The sequence below is a fragment of the Dasypus novemcinctus genome, chromosome 8, assembly GCF_030445035.2.
Source record: "Dasypus novemcinctus isolate mDasNov1 chromosome 8, mDasNov1.1.hap2, whole genome shotgun sequence".
NCBI classification, from domain to species: domain Eukaryota; kingdom Metazoa; phylum Chordata; class Mammalia; order Cingulata; family Dasypodidae; genus Dasypus; species Dasypus novemcinctus.
Window position 1 is genome coordinate 33,910,265 of NC_080680.1, and position 27,080 is coordinate 33,937,344.

Here is a 27,080-nt window from a genome sequence, read left to right on the forward strand (position 1 = left end):
TACTCTAAGTAAAACCTCATTCTCTCAGTTTGCTACCATCAAAGACTCCTGAGGGTTAAGAGTTCCATGACTAATTTGAATAATTCCTGTCAAGGCAGGAAATTATGAGACAGTGATACTAAAGAAGAAACACAACCATTTCCTCTGCCCCCCTTGACCAGCACTGTCCAGTAGAAATACAACGTGAGCCACAAATGTGAGCCATATGTGTAATTTTAAATTTTCTGGTAGCTACATTTTCAAAAAGTGAAATTAATTTTAATAATGCATTTTATTTAATCCAGTATATACAAAATATCATGTCAACAGGCATTTAATATAAAAATTATCATGATACTTTACATTCCTTTTTTTTTCAATGAGCATTAGAAACCTGGTGTGTAATTTTGCATTTATAGTACATCTCAATTCAGTCTGGCCTCATTTCAAGGGCTCAGGGGTACACGTGGCCAGTGGCTGCCACAATAGAGGACAAAGCTGTAGTCAGAACCCTTACGAGGGTACAGCAGTGGTCCTCGTGGTGTCTGACCTTTTTTAGACTTGGTGCTAACATCATCAACATAGTTAAAATCAAAACCATTTTCTCCCATTTATCCCACAGCATTGCCCAGAGGATTCCTGACAACAGTCCATCCACATGACTTAGGCTTGGGGGCTCAAATTTACTATGTTACAGTTATAGCCTCCTGGACCACGGCGTGATATGGGATTAGGAGCTCCCTATATGTCTAGCCCCCTGGAAGGGTTCATTTGTATTTGAGAGACAAATAGGTGGAGAGGTGGTCAGACTGTAATTGCACTGTTCCCTCTGACCTGTATAAAGACAGGAACTCTAGCTATGCTCTCTCATTCTCTGTACATGTAGCATCTGCTCAGCTCAAAGCAGGAAATCAGAGCCACAGCATTCTTTCTTATCTATCAAGACTTTCCTGAGGACAGGGACCTCCGAATTTTGCCCACACAGCTTTCTCAGTGAGGATTTCCCCCATATACACACACACACACACACACACACACACACACCCCGAGACACACATAGGACACTTCCTTCTTTAGCCCTTTAATCCTGCAGGGATATACAAGTTCTTATAAAAAAAAAAAGTAACATATGTAATTTTAAGGCTTACCAAGGTTATAATTTATAACCAAAAACTTAGACAAATATCTCCAATAAGCTCATCTTATCCTAACAACTGTATGATACAAAGTAGAGGTTAAAATCCAAGTTTTAGGGGAGCTGATGTAGCTCAGTGGTTGGGTGCCAGCTTCCCACATATAAGTTCCAGGATTCTACCTCTGGCCCTGGTACCTCCAATAAATAAATAAATTTAAAAATCCCAGTTTTAAGATAAGGGAGCCTATTATTCTTCCTGCTATTTCCAGTGAAATAATTCAAGGTAGATTATTTTTCTGGTTAAGCAAAGACCAGTAGAATTCAAAACTTCACCTTTTGCCAGAAGCAACTGGACAATATCTGCATAACCCTTCCAGGCAGCTGCATGTAAAGCTGTGTCTCCCAACTTGTTCTAGGGAGGTAGAAAGAAAAAGTACATTTTAAAAATGGGGGGGGGGGGTGGACTGAAAACATACATTAATTTAGATTTAATCTAATTAAACCTAAAATGAGAACAAGATATAAAATCATATAAAATTCCAAGGAAAGTCTCAAGAGATGAGAGATGAGACATTTTTGGAAGATGGAATGATGCAGAGGAGTAGAAACTGACTTGGCAAAGCAAAAGCTAAAAGGTGGAGGCTGGCAGGGGGAAACACCAGGAAGAAACAAACAGATTTGCCTCCACAGATACCTAGCAAGAATTAGGAACTGGGGATTGCTGGCAACACTGGAGCAAGAATGGGGCCTGAGCACTATGATAGGCTGACTTATGTACCCCAGGAAAAGACATGTTCTTAATCTTAAGCCATCCTTGTGGGTGTGAACTCATTGTAAATGGGAACTTTTGAAGATGTAATTTTTAGGTTAGGGATCCCATTACTGGAAGTTTTATGAAGACCGCGCCCCATGGAGGAACAGAAGCTGGACGTCAATAGAACCCAGAAGAGACAAGATGCTGCCATGTGCATTGCCAGGGAATGGAAAAGCCAAGGGCCCAAGGGTCACTGGCAGCCAGTCCTGGAACACCACAGTCTTCAAGCAGAAGGCATTGCCTTGCTGATACCCCAGTGTTTTTACTTCTCCTGGCCTCTGAAATCATGAACCAATAAATTCCTGAGGTTTAAGCGACCCCATTTCATGGTATTTGTGATTACAGCTAAGAAACTAAGAAAAGGGTGAAATAGGGATACTGGTTGAAAGTGTTTAGAAGAAATAATTAGAACCCCAGAACCCCATATCATCTTCCTTTCTCCTTGCTGACAAATGGCCCAGTAGAGATGGTTAAATTGTCTACCAAGAAATGAACCAGATAGGCTCCAAGGTCATGGATACTTGGTACAAGAGAAAGTACCAATAAAGCAAGAAAATAAAAACAGGGGGTTAGGTGAAAATCTACAAACTGAACAGTAAGACTCCTCTCCCAGCAAAGCTGAACAGTCCCACATGCCAGTATACTTACACTACTAGCATTTGGGTGCTGCCCAGAAAAATAGCCAGGACCTCACCACTTCACACTCTAAAGAAGTATACTAGCTGAAAAACCCCACCAAGGACACAGAGTTTTGGAGAGCTGAAGACACTAGGCATTTGAGGAAAGCCTCCAATATTTGAGGAAAGACCAAAACAATTAAAACAAATGGATCTCAGAGTGAAAAGGTACAGTACAGTGAAGAACATTTGTTTTAAAAATATGTAATATATTAAAGATACAAGATGATACTGCACAAAAAAAAAACAAGAAAAAGATGCTATTTAAAAGGAACAATCAGAATAAAAGAAAAAGCTTGTGTAGGACAGAATTCTAAGATGGCCCTCGAGATTCCTGCCCCCTGATATGTATGACCTGCATAATTACCTCCCTTTGAGTATTGGTGGAACCAGTGAATATTTTAGGGTATCATGCCCATGATTAAGGTTTCTACTCAGTTGAGTTCATCAAAAGGGAGATAATCATGGGTAGGCCTGACCTAATTAGATGAGCCCTCTAAAAGAAGGTGAAGCATCATATTGACAATCTCCCACTGACCTTGAAAGTGAAAGCAAGCAGCTATGTTGTGAACTACCTATGGAAAGGGTCAACCTCCAGAAACTGAGGTCCTCAGTCTTACTGACACAAGAAACTGAATTCTTCCAACAACTTGAATGAGCTTGAAAGAGACTCTAAGTCCCAGATGAGAACCTATCTTGGCCAACACCTTCACTGTAGCCCGTGAGACCCTGAGCAGATAACCCAGCTACAGCATGCCTCAAATTCTGACTACAGAAATTGTGAGCCTGTGATAATTTGTAATGCAGAAATAGCAAACTAATATAGGGCTCCTGGGAATTAAAAAGAGAGCCAAAATGAAACATAAAGATGAAGGTGAGAATATCTCTAAAAAAACTAAAATTGGAGGTTCAAGCCAAGAGTTCCAACATCCTACTAATGGATATTCCAGAAACAAACAAAAAAATAGAGAAAATAATCATATTTTCTACCATTTCCTAAAAAATTTTCTTTAAAAAAACTACAAGATAGGGAAATTGATGTGGCTCAAGTGATTGGGCTTCCACCTACGACATGGGAGAACCCGGGTTCGATCCCTAGGGCCTCTTGGTAAAAAAAAAAAAAAAAAAAAAAAAAGCTTGCCCACATGGCAAGCTGAGTGACCGCACGAAAGCCCACATGGCAAGCCAGTGCCCACACAAGTGAGTCACACAGCAAGATGATGATGCAACAAAAGAGAGACGAAGGGGAGAGTCAAGGTGAGGTGCAACAGAAACCAGGAACTGAGGTGGCACAAGTAACAGGGAAGCTCTGTCCACATCAGAGGTCCCCAGGATAAAATCCCGGTGAATCCTAGAGCAGAAAAATGAGAAAAGAAGAGAAAAAGAGACATAGATACAGAAGATCACACAGTGAATGGACACAGACAGCAAAAACAGCAGGGGAGGGAAGGGGAAGGGGGAAGAGGAGTAAAGGGGAAAAAAATACAAGATAATTTTCCAGGCTGAAAGAGTTCACCATAATTATTGGGAAAATGCCCACCCTAAGGTACATCACTGTGAAATTTTAGGATACCAAGGATAAAGTGAAGACCCTGAGAAAGAAAAAGCAGATCAGGTGCAAAAGAATAGGAATCAAAATGGCATCATCCGCCTCAAAAACAATCCTCAAAACTGGAACACCATAGAGCCATGCCTTCAAAATTCTAAGGGAAATGATTTTCAACCTAGAATTCCTTTCAGCCAAATAATCAATCCCAAGCACCCCTTTCTCAGGAATCTACTAGAAAATGTACTAGGAGAAAACAAGGGAGTAAATCAAAAGGACAAGAGAGGATTCAAAAAAAAGAGCTCCCAACACAGAAAAGCAGGGGAGGGGATTCCAGGGAAGACAGCAAAGGGCAGCAGACGTCAACTTGAGCAGACTGGAGAGACACAGGATGGACAGCTCCAGGAAGTAAAATTCCAGGGGGGGAGGGGGAGAAAATAATTCACTCACATACATTTTGGAAAGGTACATTAAGAGAGTATGAACAGCTAACAAATACACACCAAAGAAAGCTAAATAAAAGTCAATAATTAAGCACAGAAACAAAACAGTTATGTAAGCAAGGAACATAATAGATTGCTTGGCTTAGCAATGAATAAAATTTAGAAGTCATAATAATATAAATATTCTATAGTAAGATGGCCAAAACTGTGATATGATTTCTTAAGGGGCACGAGAGAAGGAAAAGTTGGGTGCTGGAATGATAACAGCTGGGGCAACTGACAAACTTCAACATTTACCTGTCAAAAAGGAAGTACATCTGAAGTTGATGAATTGTAATACATGCCATAAGCATATTACTTAGTAATGTGGAGGTAAGTACAAGAAGAAATAGCTAAAAGCTACAGGATATGAGAAGGGTAGGATAGGCATTCTGAGGCCTGGGCAATTTTAATTTTAGTACAATACTAATTTTTAAACTAAGTGCTCATAGTATTTTTATTAAAACTTTTATAAAAACATAATAAAAGCAAAAAAGGTCATTGTAAAATAATAAGAATATTTCATGCCCATAACCACCCTGTACTAAAGAAAACAAGACAGTTGTGTTAAATGATTTCAGTGTTAGCAGTCTCACCTGTTGGTTCAGTTCAATATTTGGCTGAGTAAATAGCACTTCCACTATATCTGAAATTCAAATAGAAAAGATATTTTTTAAGAAATAAAAGTAAAAGCCTGACAAAATTAGGCACAATAATTTTAAAACAGCAGACTCTTCAATCATTGAGAGAAAATTCCTGCTATAAATTTTCTCAATTATATGTAAAGAGAAAAACTTAAGGAACGAAGAAATAGAATTATTTAGGGAAAAGCATTTTGTTTTGTTTTTTCAAATACTTTTTGCATCTGCATTTCCATCTGACATCTATTAGAGAAATATTTTTACATAACTAACATATTATATTAGCTAAAATAAAATACTTTTGGGAAGTACCCATAAATTTTCCCTTGGCTATGCTTTTTAATTTGTTGAGCTCTTTGATTTTAGTTGTTGGGTTTTGTGTGTGAGTGTTGTGTGTTACAGGGAAAGCTAGAAAGAAAGTGGGGGATAGATTTTCAGTCAGGCAGATAAATCATGTAGAAATTCAATTTATTATTATTTTTTATTTTAACAGTATATATCAACTGAATCTCTAACTTAAACAAATGGAACCAACCAAACTGCCTTTCTCATAAATTTAATAGTTTGCCTTAAGGTTAAAATGTAAATTATAAAACTCTATCTTGGAAAAAGCTAACTAGAAGAGCCAAATCTGCCCCTTTCCTCTCTCGAAGATTCATTCCTGGTTTTGCTTTCGTATTGCTGTTGTCTTCCTGTCACTTTTCAAAGCCTGAGAGCGGAAGGGAAGTTTCCACTCTGGGAGAGGTCGATGTGTGAGGCTGAAGGACTGCATTCTACCCACGGATCTACCAGCTTCCTGGAACAAAGCTTTTGGCTGATGTTCTGAAGGATTTGAAAGGCCTAACCAACTTTTTTTCCTTTCAGTAAATCTGGCTCCCCTAGGGCACAGCACATTTTCAGCAGCACAGACACTTATAAAAACAAACAAAATTTAATACCTCTGTGACCCCCGTGACAAGCCCAGTATAGGGCTGTGCTTCCAGCTTTGTCCAAGCCATTAACGCCAACTCGGTTGTCCAAACACTCTCTCAACCAGCTCAAGTTGCCTGAAAGAATTTTACATTTATAAAAAACACAACGAAACGTTTTAAGTTTTGTTTTGCTTTTAAATCAGCTTCATCCTGCATAAATTTCCATTTGCAGTGGATTAATCAGCAAGTCTTAAATTAAAGCCTGCCCATTAATGCATTCATTATGGTATACTTTGACTTCCAGTTTATTAATGGAAACCATTAACATCAATTTTTAATGGTAGATTAACGGGAAGAGTTGCCTAAAAGGGTCTACTTAAAGTATTTCTGCTCTGTTTAAAAAAAGAAAAGAAATTATTTTTCTTTGTGAAATTCTGGAACTTGGGGGGGCAGGTAGTTAAACCTAAGAATAAGCAGACACTATTCATATTCATGTTTAAAATGCATTTTCTGTTCTTACAAGAAAAGAAACATTAAATAACCACTCAAAGTTGATGTTCTTATATATTAAAGTATAACTATTAATTTAAAATCGTCAGGCTGATGCCCTAAGTATCTAATTTACAAAGAATCTTTAAAATAACAGTTTAATAGTTCCTATACCACAATTCTAAACCTTTTGACTATTCAGGTTGCAAAAAGGTTTAAACTAGGAAAAAAAAAACAAAACACAACTAGAGCTCACTGAGACTTTACAACACTTCCCCATTATCCAGAGTAGGGCTTCTCTGCAGTGGCACTATTGACATTTGGGGTCAGATCATTCTTTGTTGTGGGGGGATATAGCTGAGCGGGGAGGTCTCAGTCTCGCTCAGGCCCAAGAGTCGGGGGGGGGGGGGGGTCAGCTCCTACCGAACCGCCGGCGGGGGGTGCTCCAGGGATAGAGCACCGGGGCTCTCCAGGCGTGGGGGACGCGCGGTTAGGAAAGAACCACGGAGACCGCCTGAGCGCAGGAACAGGTCTGCTTTATTACGGAAGTACACTTAGCTATATAGGGTTGGGTAGAGGGAGGGGCGTGATGAAGGGAGGGTTGGCTAAGGGGCGGCTGTGGACAGGCTGAAGCTGATGGATAGACCTGAGGTAAGCAGTTACTGGGGAAGAGGGCAGATTGTGGGTTGGCAATATGGGCGGGACTGGCGGGAAGGACGGTGGGGGCTGGAAGGGGAGGAGGGGTGGAGAAAGGCGGCAACAGGGGGATGTCTTGTGCATTGAAGCTTGCTTGGTGACATCCCTGGTCTCCATCCAAAAGATGACAGTAGCAATTCCCCAGCCATGAGAATCAAAATATCTCCAGATGTAGCCAAGTATCCCTGAGGTGTGAGGAGCAGGAATCACCCCCAACGATCTATAGAATAAAGCCCAAGGTACAAGGCCCACCCACCATCATTTGGCCATGGCTCCACCCCAAGCTCATCCTAGATGCTCCCTCCCTCCCTCAGTTCTCCTTCCCCACAGACACACTTGCAGTGCACCAACACTCCCCTAAATGCTGCATCCCCAGGAGGCCTCCACTGCCATGCCCTCTAGTTAATCAGGCCTCTACAGCCTGTTTAACTTAAATACCCTTCAAATGTTGCACTATCACACCAAACTACAACCATCTCTTACACATACACCTGCCCTGCCAGACTGAGCTCTGGAAGTTGTAGGCTAGGTAGAAACACTTGCCTCCCCCCACCTCTGAAGGGTAGGTACCGTACTCAGAAGTGTCTGTTGACTGACATTTTAAATTAAAGTCCCACATTATCTCTCTATGGTAACAGAAGGTCAGAACAGAGATTGCTTCTGGGAGACAGAGGGCTTAATTGGGAAGGGATATGAGGAATTTTCTGGGATGAAAGAAATGTTCTAGATCTTGACTGGGTGCTGGTTACATGGGTGTATACCTTTGCCCAAACTCAACATACTATATACTCAAACCCTGTTCTGTGCTATGTAACTCAGAAAGAATCACACCTACCTCTTTTTGCAGCTTCATGCAATGGATTGTCAATGGATTCTGCCTGCTCAGCCACTAAAGAGAAAAAAGCGTAAACACAATGTTGAGAGAGCCAACCAAATGCCTCCCTGAAGGCACGCCCTCAACAGGGCCACCAGGCTCGGGAGTGTCAGTGTCTTCAAGAATACAGTGTCCCCTTACTTTGTTTGGGAAAAAAAAAAGGTAAGAAATCAAATTGATATGTCCTGCTTTAAAAGCAGCTGAATTATGTATTACACGAAACCAAGCCCAGTAATAAGGCAAGAACACAGCAATTAATGGGAAGGATAAACAAATAACAACAAACGGGTCCACAATCTGTACACCAGTTTACTCAGGTAACAAACTTAGCCACAAAACTACAGAAGAAAGTATGTGGTGTTCCTTTATACATTCTGTAAAACATCCTACTTTAACATGCCTGAAAATAATTGTTTCTCTTGTGTTGTATACAAGAAGTGGGAAGGAGGACTCTTGCTTCCTGTGTTCAGAAAGGATACTCGGTATACCTCCCTCCCTCTACAGTAGGTGTATTCATTGTTGTCCTATAATTAGCAGGTGTAAACAGAGGCTGTTGCTCAAATGCTACTTCAGCCCACTCCTTCCCACTATTAAAGGGTTGCAATGGCCACTCCTTTGGCTACAGGGGATCCAAAACAGCAGACACACAGTTTTCCACTGGAAATGGAATGCACAGTAAATGTGTACTTGGAATTTCAAAGGCTTAAAGGAGTGTAGAAATGTTTCAAGTCTTCTTTGGCCAAGAACAGGATTGTTCTTAGACCAGGGCAAACCAGGGCCTTCCTGAAATGGTCTAAGCCCCTGCCCAGAGCTCGGGACTGGTGCCTGATGCCAGCCCTATTGATCTAAGGAGTCATCTAACGCTAAAGCTGGAAAGAATCTTACATGTTAATAAATCCAGCCCTCTTATTATATATATAGGGAAACTGAGACCCAAAGATAGTGATTAATATCATAACTAAGGTCCCTTGCTGTTAGGAAGCTGCAGAAAAAGGACTGAAACCCAGGCCAGCAATTTACCAATCCTGTGCTCCTTTTACTTCACTCTGCCAATTTCTAGATAAGTATTTTTGTCTTGTTTTATCCCTCTTCCAACTAGAAGTGGCTTCAGGGCAGAGGCCAAGCTCCTCCCAAACTGCTATGGTAAGTACCCAATGAACATCACTGTCCCAAACATGAAGTAACAAGGCTGGGTAACTTCATCACAAATGAAAGGGCTATTCTAAAAACAATCTTAGGGACAGGGCGGGGGGGCGGGGAAAGAAAAAGGAAAAAGGAATTGGGGCTAAGGGGTGAATGAAGCAAACCATAAGTACGTCCTTGGAAACCATGAGTTTCGTTCGACATAGCTACAATGCATTTTCTGAAGTATACGAGTCGGGCTCAAGCACATCTGGTGTTTGTGACCATTTTATTAACAGGAGGCTCCTGGAGGAGAAAGTGCTGTGGACCAGCAGCTGGTTTCCCAACCACACCAGCCGAAAGGCCTCAGAAATTGGTATCTGAAAATGAATGAAGTATGGCTAGAATACAGCCATCATGGCAATGCTTACCATAGTTGCTTGGAATTAGTCCAGTCCTGCCTTTGGAGGTACCTTTCCACCAATTGGTATCAGTCTGGTGAAAGATGGGTTAAATTACGAGGTGCCAAATACAGTTTATATTCAAATCACTTTAAAAACCATTTGGCTCATCGAGCATCCCTGTTCTGCAAAGTGTCCACTGCCCCACCCAAGCTTCCTAGCCACGGTCTGTCATCCCCCTTTACTCAATTATAAATGCATCTGCCTGCCACTTTCAAATACACTTTGTCCAGAGCCTCAACAAACCAACCAACCAACCAGATATAACATGAAAGATAAGTAAAAACTATTTAGTTTATACTTGACATAATTAATAGATTTACTTGTCCAGAATCCTAGATATTTTTTGTTTTCTGAAGACCTCTTAATTTCACCTTTTTTTTTTTAAAAAATAACTATTGTAGAAATCTTTAAACCTATACAAAAGTAAAGAGAACAGTATAAGGAACCCAAATACATCCATTTCCCAATTTCATGAACTTTTTATTCATGGCCAGTTTTGTTTCATATATATCTCCACCCACGGGCTTCAATGACTTCCCAGTTTATTTTGAAATAAATTCAAGACATCATATTATTTCATCTGCAAACATTTCAGTATATATCTCTGAAAGATAAGGACTTTTAAGAAGACGTAATTGTGATTATGATACCAATACCTTGCATTTTTTTCAACATTAATTCCTTGATATCATCAAGCATCTAGGTCAATACTCAAATTTTCTAATTGCTCTATAATTTGGAATCCAAATAAAGGCCAGACATTGATTTTCCTATGTTTCTTAAACTATAGGATCCCCTTCCATCACTTTTTCACTCCTTGCAACATACATGAAGAAATCAGATTGTTTGACCTGTAGAGTTTCTGACAGTCTCAATTTTGTCCATTGTGTCCCTGTGTTATAACCAAATATAGGCCTCTGTGCCCTGTGTTGCCTATAATTTAGTACTTAGTTCCACAATCTAAACTAATATTAGATTCAGGGTTTTTGTTTTTGGTGTGTTTTTTTTGGTGTGTTTATTTTACAGATGACTTCTTCCATCAGGAAACACATAATGTCTGGTAGTCTCTTTTTATGTTGGTAGCCACTGATGATCATTAGCTGGATCCATTATTTCATAGGGGTTGCAAAATAGTAACACTGGAATTCTATCACTTTTTCTTAATTTAAAATAGCTGGAATATTTCTTTAAAGAGAAATTTAGCTTCAACAACTCTCAGATTATGGAGAGTTGTAGTCCACAGAGAAAAGACAGGATAAATGCTGATTCTTTCCTGACTGGTTTCAAGACAAAAAGTTGTTTTCTTAGCATTCTCTCAGGGTGATCAATGATGACTGTTTGGGAATGTCTTTAGGAACTAACAGATGTAAACATATTTGATGTATTTCAGTCCTTGGGAATTGCTTTAACTGGTGCTCAATTGGCCAGTGGAAGCCTCGTCAAGTCACTCCCTGAGTCTTTCCAATGTGACCTTTGATGGCTTTTTGGTAGTCTTTGGTAGCTTCCCTTGCTTTCTAAAAACAAGATATCTGGGCTCATCTTGTAACTTTATTGCCCTAGTCCTGGTACCGGGCAATTCCCAAAGGAGTTTTGCTCCTTTTAATGGGAAATGACATATATTATTACTGGGTTGGTCATTTTTCCTAGGACTTCTCAAAGGAGAGAACCAGGAAATACTTTGTTCTGTTTCACTTCAGATAAAAGATATCATAATACTTCCAATTCAAATGCAGGACTAGAAAGTCTTTACTTAACGTTGTTGATTTTACACCTGTATCTCCTTTCGCCCTTGCCAAAAATTCTACTTCTCAACACCTCTTACCTAATGACTCATTTGCTCTAAACCACAATACACATGCAACAATCTCAGAAAAGCAATACCAATACTTCCCCAACAACATCATGACTGAAAACAGTTCACAATATTTAAGAGCAGGCAGTCTATTTGCCCTTTTATATATATTCTACTAGGGAAGCTTAATCAAATTACTTAGTGTTAAAGTCACTTGAAATCATTCCTCTCTGTGTAATAATGCCACTTACTGGGATACAATTAGGGTCATTAGATTCATTCTGTTTTTAATTCTTAGGGATTGACTTTTTACAAATTGAGTTTTATAACTATGTAAGTTTACAGGATTCTGAAATCAAATCTCCAAAATGAGGTATATTTTTTAAAAGCATATCTTCTATGTTTACCTTATTTCCCTTCCCCCTTGTGGAAAGAACCGTGTTTTTTTTAAAGTTTATTTTATAGTTTATATTAAATTTACTTTAAATCCAGGCAAATAGGTATATCTGTATTCATTTCATCTCACCCTTTGTTAAATTAGTGGGAGCACAGTAGTCTTACTTTTTTCCACCTTGCTCGTTATTTACAAAGCATATACTACAGAATACTCCATAGTAGAGATATTCCTCCTTCCTTTTGCTGCATAATAATACATTTGAGGAAATATCAGTTAATTTAACTATTTTCCTATTGATGGACATATAGGCTACTTCTAATTGTATGCTATTATAAATTGTGCTGAAATGAACAGATTTGTATATACATTTATTTCAATATAATTGCCAATAGAGACACACATTTAAATAATATACATTATGGCTATATAAAATAATCTTATTTTGTACATCTTAGTTCATATGAGATATTATAAAATGTTATCTGGGCTTACCATGTCAGTAATGTAGATAATATCACCTTCCTCAAAGTACAATTCATCTGGCTAAATGAAAAAAGAAAAGTTTGACTCCATGTGTTTTTTTATGAATTTCAATATAATGATCATAAAAACGATATAGATTCTAAAACCCAATTATTTTTATAAACAATATAGTTTTAATATATTTTTTAAAATCTGAACATAATATATATACCAAAACATTATTAACAAACTAATATATCTACAGAAAACCAGATGTTTTCCAGATGGTGAAATTTCAGATACATATAACAAATTAGGACCTTCCCTTGATACAAATACTTTAAATTCTTCCTCAGTACTATTTTTACATCAAAATAAAATATTAATAGTACTTCTTTCTTGAAAAAATACCCAAAGTTAAAACGTATCAATTTATTAAATTTTTTCAAAAAAAGGACAGAATTAGATTAAATTGCCTAGAATTAAAGCCATGAAAAATAGCCGGAAACTTTGTTTATCAATAATTATGGCTCAATCCTTAAACATTTCAATCTCATCATATGCTATCTGCTTATTTTAAGGAAGCCACTATCCTATCTTCTGAGAGAATAAAAATGTCATATATGAGGATAATTAATCCATAACTCAACCATTATTAAGAATAAAGAGCTGAGCTGAAAGATTTGAAGCAGTAACTCAGTCCAGACACGAGCAGCTCCAAGGGGTTTAGTTTAACTGCACAGATGTGCTCTGGCCTGGACCAGCCAAATGTCCTACAAACTATCTGAACAAAGTCAGACAACTTAATTAAACATCTTCTTCCCATCAGTAGATAATGCATATCAGGATATTATGAGGAAATAGGGTGATGCTTATTGAGAGTGAATTTCAGACACTGAGAAATATTTATGGAGTCACGAGAAGTGAAACAGGGCACTTGAAAAAAAAGAATGTAGGGCACAAAATTTCACATAGGGTAAGACAGATCACAATTATACACGAAATGTTCTATCATGAATATATATTACTTTAGTAATTTTGGTGGGGAAAATACTTAAAAAAAAGGTTTTGGTATCTTCTGATTATAGGTATTGTTCAATACAAGTAAAAATTATGCTAGTGAAATAAATTATTTCATCCCCTCATTTTTCTATTTGTTTACCTCCTCTCTCAGGGGCAGAATGGGACTGTAAAATGACTCTGCACTAGTAATTTATTTCATTTCAAAGTTGTACATTATTACTATTATTATTATATCTATTTCTCCCTGAATATAAATGAAGACTATAGCAGCTACATTATGCTTCAAGCAACCACAGTACATAATTATTCAGATGCATAATAAATGCAAATATAAAAATTATTAAATGATTATTAATGATAACAAAAAAATGGTTGAGTTTCTTTAAAAGGCAACTTCCTGAAATACCTGTTACATTTACACTTTAATAAGCAGAGATAAGATTTACACAGAGCACAAGCTATACAAAATTAGTTAAAACCCACAAGACCTGAGGAAAAGACATTTGAATCATCAGGGGCCACTCTCACTCTACACTTCCCCCAATGGTAACCTCGCCCCCTTTTGGCTTACAATGAACCCTCCTCAATCTGTGCTTTCACAGAAGTTAAGGGGTCATCCCTCCCTACAGTTTTAGTCTCCTCCTAAAATCACAAAAGTCAAGTTTACCTAAATTTCCACATTTAATAAAACCATTCATATTGAAACAAAAAGGCACATTATGAAAAAATACTGAACAAACAGCTTAAGGAAATAAAACACACACACCTATGATTAGTCCTTCTCACAAAAAAGTAATAAAGTCTTTACTGAGGCAATGACTGTGATGAAAGTGGGAGCCACTGAGTGTACACTCTGGATAGAATTACAAGGCACAGACTGTATAATACAGTGACCATGTGGTGGAAGATAGACTGTGGATACAAGTACAAATATGAGAGTGTTCTCTCATGAACAATAACAAATGTACAATACTAATACATGGTGTTAATAATAGGGGTATATGGAAAAATACACCAAGCAAATGCTATGGACTATAGTAAGGGGTAATAATCTGATGTTCTTTCATAATCTGTACAAATGTTTCACAACAATGCAAGGTGTTGGTGGAGGGGTGATGTGTGAGAATTCTGCACGTTATACGTGATTGCTTTGAAAACTCACAACTTTCCTAATAATAATAAAATATATATTACTATATATTTATATATAGTAAGGAAGCCAAAGAAAAAAGTTAATAAAGCCGAGAATGATTAAAACTCTTAATTCTTGTCCTTCGTGGTTTGGTGAAGTACATCAGTCACTAAGCACGGTCATTTTGATACTTCTCAGTGCTGTTTCGGTTTTTAAATCAATGCCTGCTGTTAAATCGTGGTGTCTGCCACAAGCCATCCATTAGGTAGGATTTGTTTTGCAACTAAGGCAACAACAACATGGCAGTCAATTTCAGACAAGTAAAAAAAGTTCTATTTTTTCATCCTGAGAAACAATGGTGGATAGTTTATTCTCTTTTATCAATAGCTCCCAGACATACAATACTATACCAGTAAAATATCTTCTTCCAGAGAAACAAGGGGTAGTTTTTCCTAACCTAGCTAAGGAAGAGGTCTATCAAATTCTTTATACTGTTGGTGGCAATTCAGAAAACAAAGTAATTTTAAAAACTAGATCAATTTTACCTACAAGATTCACATTTTCCATTAAGAAACTCTAGCAGGGCACTTAATATAAATTGCTCAACAAGGATCTACTTTTTAAATTCCTGGCATCATATTCATGGTCCAGAAATGGGAAAATAACAAAACAATCAAGTATGCACTTCTCTATTTCCAGCTTGTTCTTTGGTTTTTGACCACATTTCTCCTTTCCTCTCTCCTTGAAAATCCACAAAGGTTTCAGAACATGTAAGCTGTTGGCTGCTGGGATGATATAAGGATAAGTACAATCTTGGAAACATGTATTTCCATTCTAACCTATTAATTTTCTTGGCTTTTGCAAACATATATTTTCTAAGAAAGATTTTAGAAAACCTGTGATATTTTTGAAGCTCTTCATATTTGACAATTCAGAGCCCCGAAAAGTTAATAAAAAGAAAAAAAAATGAAATTCTCCACAAAGGTTTTTATTTTTAAAACTCTGGTATAGAACTCATGTGCCAGGCAGTGGTCTGGACTTTACAAATATTAACTAATTCAATCTTCGCCAACAATCCTATGACATGGGAGCTAGTCTTACCCTCACAATACAGATGAGAAGCTTGCCCAAGGCCACATGGCCAGTCCTTGGTGGAACCCAGCCTAGAGCCAAGGCAGTCAGACTCTGGAGTCCCTGCTCTCAGCCACCATGATGCTGCCAAGCAGGCAGAGAGGTCACCCACAGTCGTAACTGGCGGTCATGGTGACATGACCAGATTAAAAGCTGGTGGCCGTGGAAAATATGTCACTGCCCCACCCCCACCCCCACCCCCAGAATGCAAGTACATCAAAAACAAAGGCGCTCCCTATACCTGCAAAGCATACTTGACCTCATTTGATCCTCACAGCAACCCACCTGGCAGAGCTGGGCCAGAGGTATTATCTCCATTTCACAACTAAACTCGGAGAGGTAGAAGAACCTGCCCCGATACACATAGTTAGTGGGCGTCAGGCCTAGCCTTCAGAGTCCCAGTCAAGAGCTCCTTCCTTTACACAAGATGCTATACATCTAGCAAAGCTCAGCAAATGATACATGATCAGAGCAAGGATCCACTGGCTTCCCTTTAGAGAACCACCAGGCACAGAGGAAATGTTGCCCTCTCCCCGTCAGAACATCTTTACACTGGCCTGTCCAGTCCAGCCAGGTCTCTGCACAAAGCTGTTATTGGATGGAGAGATAAGAGCCAAACAGGGTGGGCCGTTCCAGGACTACTAACTTGCCATCGAGTATGACCGATGAGAAATGGGTTGATGCAAATCTCCAGGACCCACAAGCTGTCCAGTATTCTAACTGTTTAGTGCATTACCAAGGCTGAGGTGGACACTGCTGCCTCTGGAGAATGGAACAGTAGCTAGAAGCTGGGCCCAGGCCTCCCTGGGCATGCCGCCCCTCTCAGCAAGGTCACCCCCCAGGCCACCTCAGCCCTTCGATCTTTCCTGGTGCCAAAAACTTTAAGGAAGCCTGGTCAGTGTGGGATGTACCACGGCAGATCTATCTCTTCAGAGAAGACAGCTACTAGTAGGGGGGAGAAACACCAAACTGGGTTTCCAGCCTCACCCAACAGAAAATCTCATTCAAAAAAGGAATCTAAGACTAACCTAGTTCTGGGATGATATTCCAAGTATTTAATAACTGGTACAGCATGGGCACTAGCCAGTCAGGACGACCAGTGGACGCTGGAGGCAGCCTGCTCTGCCAGACACTACCCTTTTAATGGATGCATTGTGGGGGAGGCAGAAAAGGGAAAAGTATGGGGTCTGTAGATTTGGGCAGCCACTACTAACTACCCAGTACATTCAGGATGAATTCACAGCACTGCTCAGTAGCCCAGGATCCTTGCAGCCAGTGATATTTTTAAAATGCAATTAAAATTTAAATTAAAAATATTCAAAAACCTAATGAATTCAATGTCTATTTTCTCCTGTGCATTCAATAATAACTAAGATAAAAGAGCAACAGAGAGAATCCATCCTGGAGCAGAACTGGAAGTAAATTAAAGTAACCAATATATCAATATATGAACCAATCAAAAATTATTTGTTAAATATCTACTAATACAGCAACCATTAGTCCTCCTAATAGTAATCATTATTCCTTAATGGCAATAATTTACATAATTAAGCTCACTTAATTTTCACAAAAACCCTATGAGATTGTGGGAAACAAAGACACATTGTTCCCATTAAGCAAGTTATTTCCTTGACCACTGAGACATACTGTCACCATGGCTTTACATGCAGGTCACAAGGCCAGCAAGGCGATGTGTGTGTTCAGGTGGAACAAGGCAAAGTGAGCAACAAGATTTATAGGCTTGTTTATAGAATAGTGTTAAAGAACTTGGTGATATTGTACCTAGAGGTGCAATCATGTAGGTCCTGTGCATTAGATGTGTATCTACTTTTACTGGAATGGGTTGATGTAACGGTAATAACTAACTAGGAATAATAGCCTGCTTTAACAGACTGAGGGGATATAAAAGGAAGCCCCTGAGATCAATAAACTTCTCTGATGAATCTGAGGAGTCTCTACTCACAGACCCCCTGATCCCAGCTCTCTCTCTCTTTCTTTTTCTCCTTGTTTCCTTCTCTCTTTCTCTTTCTTTTATTCCCGATACCCTTCGGGCCCAAATCTCCAACATGAGATCATTATTATTTTTAGGCACAAAGAGGTTGGCTAGCTTCTCCAAGATGACCCAGCTGAGCTAAGAGGCAGAGCTGGTCCTAAAACCTAGTGGGGGCTCTAAATCCCTGTGCTCTTCTGGCTCCCAGATACTGCAGAACCAAAATACCAACTGTATAAGTTCAGAAGCGGGAACAGAATCCCATGTCTAGCTGGAAGTGGTCAGAGAAGTCTTTATGAAAGGGGAAGTATCTGACTTTAGAGGGGGTCAATGCCATGAGTCCAGAAAGGATTCTGAGATGGGTTCTACTGTGAGACCAACCTAGACTGGAAGGTTCAAGAAGGGGAAGCTCAGCAGAGGACATGGGATTGGAATGGTAGGCTGAACTGTGAAAAATTATGTCCTCAGTCCAATAAAGGTTTGAAGAAGTGAAAGATCAAAGCAACATTTTAAGAAAATCAGTCTGGTTGCAGAATTACAGAGAGAATAGAGAAGCTGGAGTGTGTGTGCTAGAGAACCATTCCAGAAGCCAGTAAAGACACAAGGTCGTGAGGGGCAAAGGAGGAGGAAGGTGTGAGAAAGGACAAAGTGCTGACCAATTAGATTATGGGGGGAGAAAGAAAGTCAAGAATACATCAGGTCTCAAAACTGAGTAAACGCACATTCTATTCTCAAGGTAGGGAGGCAGCCTAGGAAACTGATAAGAACAATGACATGATAGCCCTCCCTGTATACAGAGGACAATGTCAATGACTTCTGGATCTCACATTTCCCTACCAATTCCCCAACCTCACTAACACAGAAAGGCCACTGGAACCTCTTGGTGAGAATTTTAAAAATGAAAGACTCATCCCAAGAAACCAACCCTTTTCTTTTTCCAGAAACACTGGATATGAAGTTTTGGGAGAACTCAACTGAATACCACACACTCCATATGAGCTACAGTATGCTATCATGAACTGGTGCTCACCATGTAGTAGGCTTTAAACATTTATCTTGTGCCATGCTCAGAACAGGAAACTGATGACAGAGAGGTTAAGTAAATTCACAAAGTGAATAAAGAAGTTTAGGATTTGAAGCAGACCCTGGCCTGATTCCAGTTAACCAACGGTCAGAGCGACTTGCTCTGTGCCACCTTCTGAGGTGTCTCTGATCCCAGGAACAGTGGGATTCAGGCAAGCCCAGGTAAAGCCAGGAGCAAGCTGGCTGCCCACTGAGGGAAGGCTCTAGTCTCTAGTACGTAAGGAAGGAAAATCAGTAAGAATGGGTTTCCCTTCTTGGTTTCTTTTTCATCTGCCCCAGTGTCCACTCTGCTTCCACTCTTGCTCTCCTAGACAATTTTCCACACCTCAGATAGAACGATGTTTCTTCTAAAACTTAACTTTCTACACCCTCTTGCACTGTTAACCCGCCAATGGCTTCCCACTTTACCCAGAGCAAAATCCAAATGAGACCCAAAAGCCCTAATGACCTGCTCTCCCTCTCCATCCCCACCTCCCTGAGCACATCTCCTACCTCCCTCTCCCTGCTTCACTACTTTCCAAGCCATGGTGTCCATTTCTAGAACCTACCAAGGATGTTCCATGCATCTACTGTTCCTCTTCCTTCAGGTCCCTGCTCAAATGTCACCTTTTTAGAAAGGCCACTCCTGACCACCTTTTCAAAAATAACACTCTTCCCTCTCTTAACCTCTTCGTCCCTGACCCTCTCTATTTTTCTGCATAGCACTTATCAGACACTGACAGTCCCTCTGGTTTATCTGCTTACTGTCTGTCTCTCCTCACTAGAATCCAAGCTCCATGAGGCCATCCTTTGTATTGCTTCTTACAGCATTCCCAAAGCTTGGACTAGGCACAGAATAGATGCTCACTAAATAACGGACAGATGGGTGGATTTATGGATTGACACCAAAATCTATAACAACGGGAAGTGCATACAGCAGAGACATTTTTTAAAAAATGCACTGGGTGATGACAGCACAACTCTGTGATGAAAACAAGAGCCACTGAGTGCACATCTTGAACGGATTGTATAAAACATGGAGCTGTATAACACAAAATCCTGTGAGTGAAGATGGACTATAGTTACCAGGACAAATATGAGAACATTTTCTCATGGACTATAACAAATAAATAATACTAACACAGGATGTTAGTAATCTGGTGGGTTGGGGGAAAAATACACCAATTGTCAGAATAGTAATATTCTGACAATGCTCTTTCAAAGTTTGTAGCAAATGTTTCAAAACAACCCAAGGTGCTGATGGTGAAGTATGGGGGAGCCCTGTATGATGAAATGCATGTTTGCTTAGTGAGTTCATAACTTTTACTATATACTTACTGTTTAAGTATGTTCATGTATGAATGATATACTTAAGTAATTTTTTTCAAGTACCCTGGGAGGCTGGTAGAAGGTGCCATTATGTCACCTTGAGATAGAGACTCAAGGGGACAATCAGGAAAGGTTAGAGTGTGATTCAGAGGAAAGAAGGTAAAAGTGTGCTTTTTATTCAAGGCATTTGGTGATTTTTAAGAAAGTAGGGTTACCACTGGGGAGACACAGGGCAAGATGATGCATGACTTTAAGATAAGAAGGAAAGCACATGAGTCTAGAAACTTAGTTTTCAGACCTCTGGAATGCAGTAAGAAATGACCATTCATTCCTGTGATTTCATTTGTCCCCCAAAGATAAGGCAGACTATTTAGGTCAGAGGAAACATCTAAATGAAATGAACTTAGGATTTTAAGTTAGTTTAAAAGTTAAAAACTGAGTACTTACAGTTCTGGGTTCAAATGTATACAGAGCTCTGAAGACTTTAACTTGCCCTAAAAAAAATAAAAAGAGGAAAAACAACATGCCATCAAACCTTTCATTTCTGAATTTACTCTAAATAGCATTATCCATATAAATTCTTCAGAACTCCCTGGTTAAATCCTCACATGAGAAATTTATTCTAGAATTAATGCTTTTTCCAAATAGGAGGTATATTAAATATATTTGTTAAATGAATGCAAAAATACACACAGCTCTGCTTCTTCCTCTTATAGCAGGAGCTTACTTAGCTTCTTCTACTATCTAGAGTCCTACCAACTAGGTCTAGAGGTGTAAAAAATACATAAAGGTATATCAACATGAAAAGTCACTTTTTTTTTAGGAGGTACCAGGGATTGAACCCAGGACCTCATACATAGGAAGCAGGCACTCAAACCAATGAACTACACCTGCTCCCCATGAAAAGACATTTAATGTGACAATCTACAGTGATTTGATATTCTTAAATTAATGATTTACGATTTTGAAATTTCCAAAAGAAAGAAAATACCATGGAGGGAAAAGTACCTGGAGGAGAAATATGTGATTTCATAAAGTCCCAAAACAGAGAAGTATGCAGTTGCTAGACAAGGAGGAAGTCATGTATGTTCTTGAGACTTATCCTCCATTCTGCCAAACAATGTCTCTCTTTCATGCCTCTCTTCTGAATTTCCATAACATCGTGTGTTGTGATCACTGGCCTGTCTCACTGGAGGGTAGGAACCCTGACTTGTTCAATTTCCAGGCATCTACCTGGCACATAGTAAAAACTTAATAAGTATCTGCTAAATGAATACATAAATCAATGAACAAACTCAACCAGTATAGCAAGAGGTGGTCCTTTATGAATTAAATCAACTTAGGAGGGATATCAAAATATAAAGACCACCTACTTAAAAAGTGGTAACAGCCCACAGTTTCAGTACCAGATGAACCTTTAAAGATTATCTAGTCCAACAGCATCATTTAGAACAGAGGCCTCCAAGGTGGGATACAGGATGACGACTGTAGAAATTATTTCCATTTTTATCTTATTCTTTTTCTTACTATTTTTAATATATTTTATACAATGCTTGCAATGAGATAACACCTATACAATTTATAAATACATATACACTATTGAGAGTACTCAAAAACCTTTTGCTTATAGAATGTAAGCATTATGAAGACAAGTATTTTTATGTAGGATACATCCAAGCATCTCGCAAAGTGCCTGGCACACAGGAGGCACTCAATAATTATTTGTAGAGTGAATGAAGAAAGGATGGATAAAGGAATGAATGAACATATGCAATCAAAACAGTATGAAGACCATTGGTTTAGATCAGCACTCTCCAATGTAACATTAACCAGCAATGGAAAAGTTCTATATCTATGTTAGTCACATGTAGCTACTGAGCACTTGAAACGTGGCTTGTATGTATAAAAACTGATTTTTAAATTTTATTTAATTTTAATTAATTTAAGTTGTCATGTGTCTGGCAGTTAGCATATCAAACAATGCAAGTTTAGAACATCAGAAAATTGGAAATGATTTAATGCCCATTAAGAGAGGACTAAATCAACTCTGATTCATCCACATAATAAAGTCCTTAAAAAAGGATGCTGAAACGGGAACCTCTTATATTTTTTTAAAGTAACGTTTTTTTGTGTGATGTATATATCTTCAAAAAAATACAATTTACAAAAATGATGAGGTGAGGGGTTGGGGAGTGGGTTATATGGGAACCTCTTTTGTTTTTTGTGTTTTTATGTTTTTTAATGTAACATTCCTTATGATCTATTACCTTTAATAAAAAATAATTTTTAAAAAAGGATGCTGCAGACAGGTTCACAGACATTGACATGGAAAAGAACTTATAAAATATTCGTGTAAAAAGCAGATTATACAACACAGACCTACTGTACAACCTGGCAATCCCACTTCTAGGTATATAAAGCCCAGAGAATTGACAGCATGGACTCAACCACATACCTGTACACTGATGTTCATAGCAACATAATTCACAATTGCCAGAAGATGGAAGCAACCCAAATGTCCATCAATGGATGAACAGATAAATGTGATATATATATATACATACAATGGAATATTACTCGTGGTAAAAAGGAATGACGTTATGATGCATGCTTTAAGGATGAACCTTAAAGATACCATGTTGAATCAAATAAGCCAGACACACAAGGACAGACATTGTATAATTCAATTCACATGAAATAACTAGCATAGGCAAATTCAGCAGTTTGAGATTATTCATGAATTCCAAAAAGAGAGATGGTTTGTAAACTGGTCTGTTCCTCTGGGTGTGATCCTCTTTGATTGTATTAGATTCAGCTGAGATGTCTTTGATTAAATATGTTAAGTTTAGGGCTTTAATTCAACCACATCAATAGGGTGCAACTCAGTTTAAGTTCCCACCTCCTCGGTGGGCTATTATAAACAGACAGTCACTCAAGAAGACACACAGAAGAAGATACAGAAGAAGAGAGAACTTGGTCAGTTTTGATCCTAGAGCTCTGAGGAGAGATGAGCTATTCACCTGATAGTTTACAGATGACTCTGTGAAGAGACAGAGCAGCTGAGCAGCTAAGGCCCGAGAGACCAGGCAGAGACCGCCCACCATCTTGATTCAACACAGGCAACAGAATTTGGTGAGAAACCAACCTTGAGTTGGACTCTTCAAGGGCCTTGCAACTGTAAGCTTTTACCCCAAATAAATACCCTTTATAAAAGTCAACAGATTTCTGGTACTTTGCATCAGTACCCCTGGCTGACTAGTACAACAGGTTAGCAGGGATAGCAGGAAGAAACGGGAATGGGAAGTGAATGCATAATGGATACGGGGTTTCTCTGGGTAAAAGATGGTGGGTACTGTAGCACAACACTGTGAATGTGATTAATGCCACTGAATTGTATGCTTGGGGAGTGGCTGAGATGGGAAAGTTTATGTTGTATACATTACAACCATTAAAAAAAATTATTACAGGAGGGTGCCAAGTACCATTCTATTCACATTAACAAAATACACACCCACATATACCCCTTGAATGACAGCACCAATTATGGAGGACCTTTACATGAAGTGTTTACGTCCATTATACTGAGCATGTGTTACTTTTATAATTAATGAAAACAGCAAAGATACTTTCCATTGGGAGTGATGAGTGCTGTAGAAGAGCAGTTCAGATTCCCCTGTCACTCAGTGTTTTTACAACAAAAAACTAATTTTGCAATCTGCATCATAGTGTCACATCTCCCCCTCTCTACTAGGATTCCAGGAGAAGCAAAAGTGGAGGCAGAAGCAAACGTGAAGACTTGTTTTTCTTTGGAGTTTCTTTTTCATCCACGCCCACTGGAAGGAGAAGATGCCAAGAAAAATATTTTCTTCTGACATGCTTCTCTCTGAAAGGTGAGATTGGTTATCTTGATTATTTCAAACTTTCCAAAGAGAAGTTACACAAGGAAGTAGTCTACTCTTGACCAAAATCAATAATGACAGACCTTCTCTTTTCCCTTGAGGGAAAGGCAGCAGTGAGATGTGTTATAGCTAAGAATATTGATATGGAGAAATCAGGATACTCCGACTCTATGGTGCCTTGCAGGCATCTCAAAAAATAACAATAAACTTCTTAATAGATCATCAAGAGCAGGTGCTGAACCAATTCCAAATGTATTTAAAGAAGACAGACTCACGAACATTAAAATAGGGTTGGTTGTGTTTTTGTATATGCAAGGAGGCTAAATTAGATGGCTTATTTGGGTTCCCTCCATGTTGATCATTTTCTCATGAAAGTTTAGTTACAAATAACAAAGAGAGTAAGTGCAGCTGAAAAGACTGTACGAATTACCTGCTATCTCCCTGGAATTCTCCCTGAATTAAGATTGGAAAGGCCCCATCCTTGTTCTGACACTTCTATGTGACGCCAGCCTGTGAACAGCGTAAGGCTCCGAGAAGGGCTGGCCTCCTGATGCCAGCAAGATCAGCAGCAGCAAGCCCCTGCCTGCTTCTCACTCCGGGGGCTCCTCGTCCTGCCAGCCAATGCACTTCCCTTTCTCCTCCAACCTCATGCCGCCTCAACAGAGAAGAGGTGAGTTCACTCCTCATCAGCCAAACACTGTGTTTTCTTCTGGAGTTAGGCTGACCCCAGACTTGGGCAAACTGATTCTTGCCCACAGAAGTTGAGGGTGCACAAAGTGGAGGGAAGGAGGTCAGATTAGGGTCTTTTACAAGCGAAAGGGTAAGAGAATCTTCTGTTTCTGAGGCATGCAAACAGAATATGCCTCTGAGGCCCTGAAACAGCACTAAGAGTGGCCTTTGGTTTACAATCCCTAGCACTCAATTTCTATTCTATTTCAATCGCTGTTGGTGGAGGGACTGGAAGAGAAGCTTCTACAGAGAGCCACCAAGATGGCATTTAAAAGAGTCTGCACACTATAACTGATAAAGACAAAAAATAAGCATCCAGAGGAATGATTGTTCAAAATAATGGACCTTTGTTACCTAGAACAGATTGTCCTATCATTTATTTATCTTCTGCCTAAGAACACTAGGAAGCAAGAGACATTTTAGATGTCTCTACATCCAATATTATTCATCAGGGCTAAAATTAAAAATACTGAGAATACTGAGTGCTGACAAAGAAGTGGAGCAACTGGAATTCTCAAACACTATATAGCAGGAGTATAAACTGGTACAACCATTACAGAAAATTGTTTAGTAGTAACACTAATTCATTTTCCACAAGTCTCAACATGCTTTTGAGATCTCAGACTGCATTTCCAGAAATGGAACATAACTAGAAAACCTTCTCCAGATTTTTTTGTGGGACTGAAATACTGCATACTAAAATAACCTCTCCCTGCTGTCTCACTATTCCCGGAGTACAGTGATTCTCAACATTTTTAAACTGCCAATCATGGCCTATGAGATGATTGTGAAGCTAACTTAGTGGCTTTTAAAAATTTATATTGAACTGAAAAGATCAGATAACACTGAACAAAAGTATAAAGAACAAAGAAAATCGATTACATAATAAAAGCAATTATGGTTTTGTGAAATTTTTGTGTCATTGGACAGATGGATGTTTATTTTAGAAATTTACCAAATACATATTTTGGAAAAATGCCAAAAAGCCAAATATTAAAATCAATATTTGGCAAAGTCAAATGTCACCTTCACAGAATGAACTGCTAGGATAGAAGAATAAATCTGAAATTTTATTCAAAAATTAAGTATTATTACAATTTCATAACTAAACATTCTAGGAGACAAATTTTTTAAAGTTTGACATAAAAGGGCAGGACCCATAATTCCCCAGTACTGCCAAATGCAGTCCAACTAGACTTTTGTACTACCAAAGAAATGTTCTCTTTAAATGAGGTCTGAGGAAAAGCAAGATATTTTGCAAATACTGCCTGCGGTGATGCTGCTACCAAGTCTTTCCTAATAGAAACTGACTAAGGTTAATACCTCTTTTCTCAGATCTGAAGATGTGCTTAGCAGTGATGATATAATTTCACTGCTTCAACCCACAAAGGCTGTAATAGTTTTCTAAAAATTATTAGTTATTGCACTCTCTCAATAGTAATTCTCAATCTAGCACTAATTTTTACCATTGTATAATAATTATTTTTGTACATGAAATTCACATCACAATCAATTATTGCAATTTTTTACTCCTCCAATAGTAAAAATACATTTATTCTTTCTAGAGTCTTACATCAGGTTCCTAATTTACGTCAAAGCACTCTTCGAGCACTTTATATATTCATATATAAAACATGTTTCAAAATAAGTTGTATCTCAAATGCTTACCTATTTTTCAAAGAAAATAAAAAGATATTAACAATAAGTCTAAATGGCAAGTCTTGTTTGCATTACTGGCAATGCTGCACTGATCAGGCAACATGCGATCTATAATCCTTGCTCAAATACAAATCTTGGTGTGCCAGAAATGACAAAGAAGAGCCTCTGACATTTGGCCAGGCAGCCTGAGCTGAATGAATGGCAAATTTTGGCAGAAAATTCAGGCTAAGGGCAATTTCTGTGTATTGGGTCATTGAGTAAAATAGATCAAGGTCAAACAAAGCTTGAAAACCACTGTTCTAGATGGTCTGATCAAACTGGGAACCTGATACAAGACTCAAAAAGAATGAACAATCCTTCCCCTACTTTGCAAATTTCAAAATTCAACTAGTACATTAAACTGGGGGGGGGGGGGGGGGAGATCCCCCACCCCCAAAAAGGAGGTAGTTGCAACCACTCTTATAGCTCTCAAAAAGAAAGAGGAAGAAGAGAATTATTTGAACAAGGGAGAAATCCTAGGAAAATAAGAATTTATTATATATATCTCATCTTTGTCTAAAAGAATGCAGAATATTAATCTTCTTAATTTACACCATCTGGATATGAAAAAAATGTGTCACCATCTCTGAATATTCCCAAGGTAAG

General features: G+C 38.7%; 1 protein-coding gene across 4 annotated transcripts in view; it reads right to left on the reverse strand.

Annotated features, from left to right (window-relative positions):
* OSTF1 (osteoclast stimulating factor 1) overlaps positions 1–27,080 on the reverse strand; it is a 48,230-nt gene that overhangs the window by 5,753 nt on the left and 15,397 nt on the right. For 3 of the 4 annotated variants that reach the window (XM_004464325.5, XM_023590474.3, XM_071216676.1), the window contains exons 2-8: positions 20,596–20,642; positions 12,512–12,562; positions 9,798–9,861; positions 8,206–8,259; positions 6,213–6,320; positions 5,230–5,279; positions 1,448–1,526 (exon numbers count right to left, since the gene is read on the reverse strand). In XM_004464325.5, the coding sequence (XP_004464382.1) occupies positions 1,448–1,526; positions 5,230–5,279; positions 6,213–6,320; positions 8,206–8,259; positions 9,798–9,861; positions 12,512–12,562; positions 20,596–20,642 (453 nt within the window). Of the gene's footprint in view, positions 1–1,447; positions 1,527–5,229; positions 5,280–6,212; positions 6,321–8,205; positions 8,260–9,797; positions 9,862–12,511; positions 12,563–20,595; positions 20,643–21,156; positions 21,382–27,080 lie in introns of those variants that run through there. The other variant, XM_023590473.3, reaches the window with a different exon arrangement.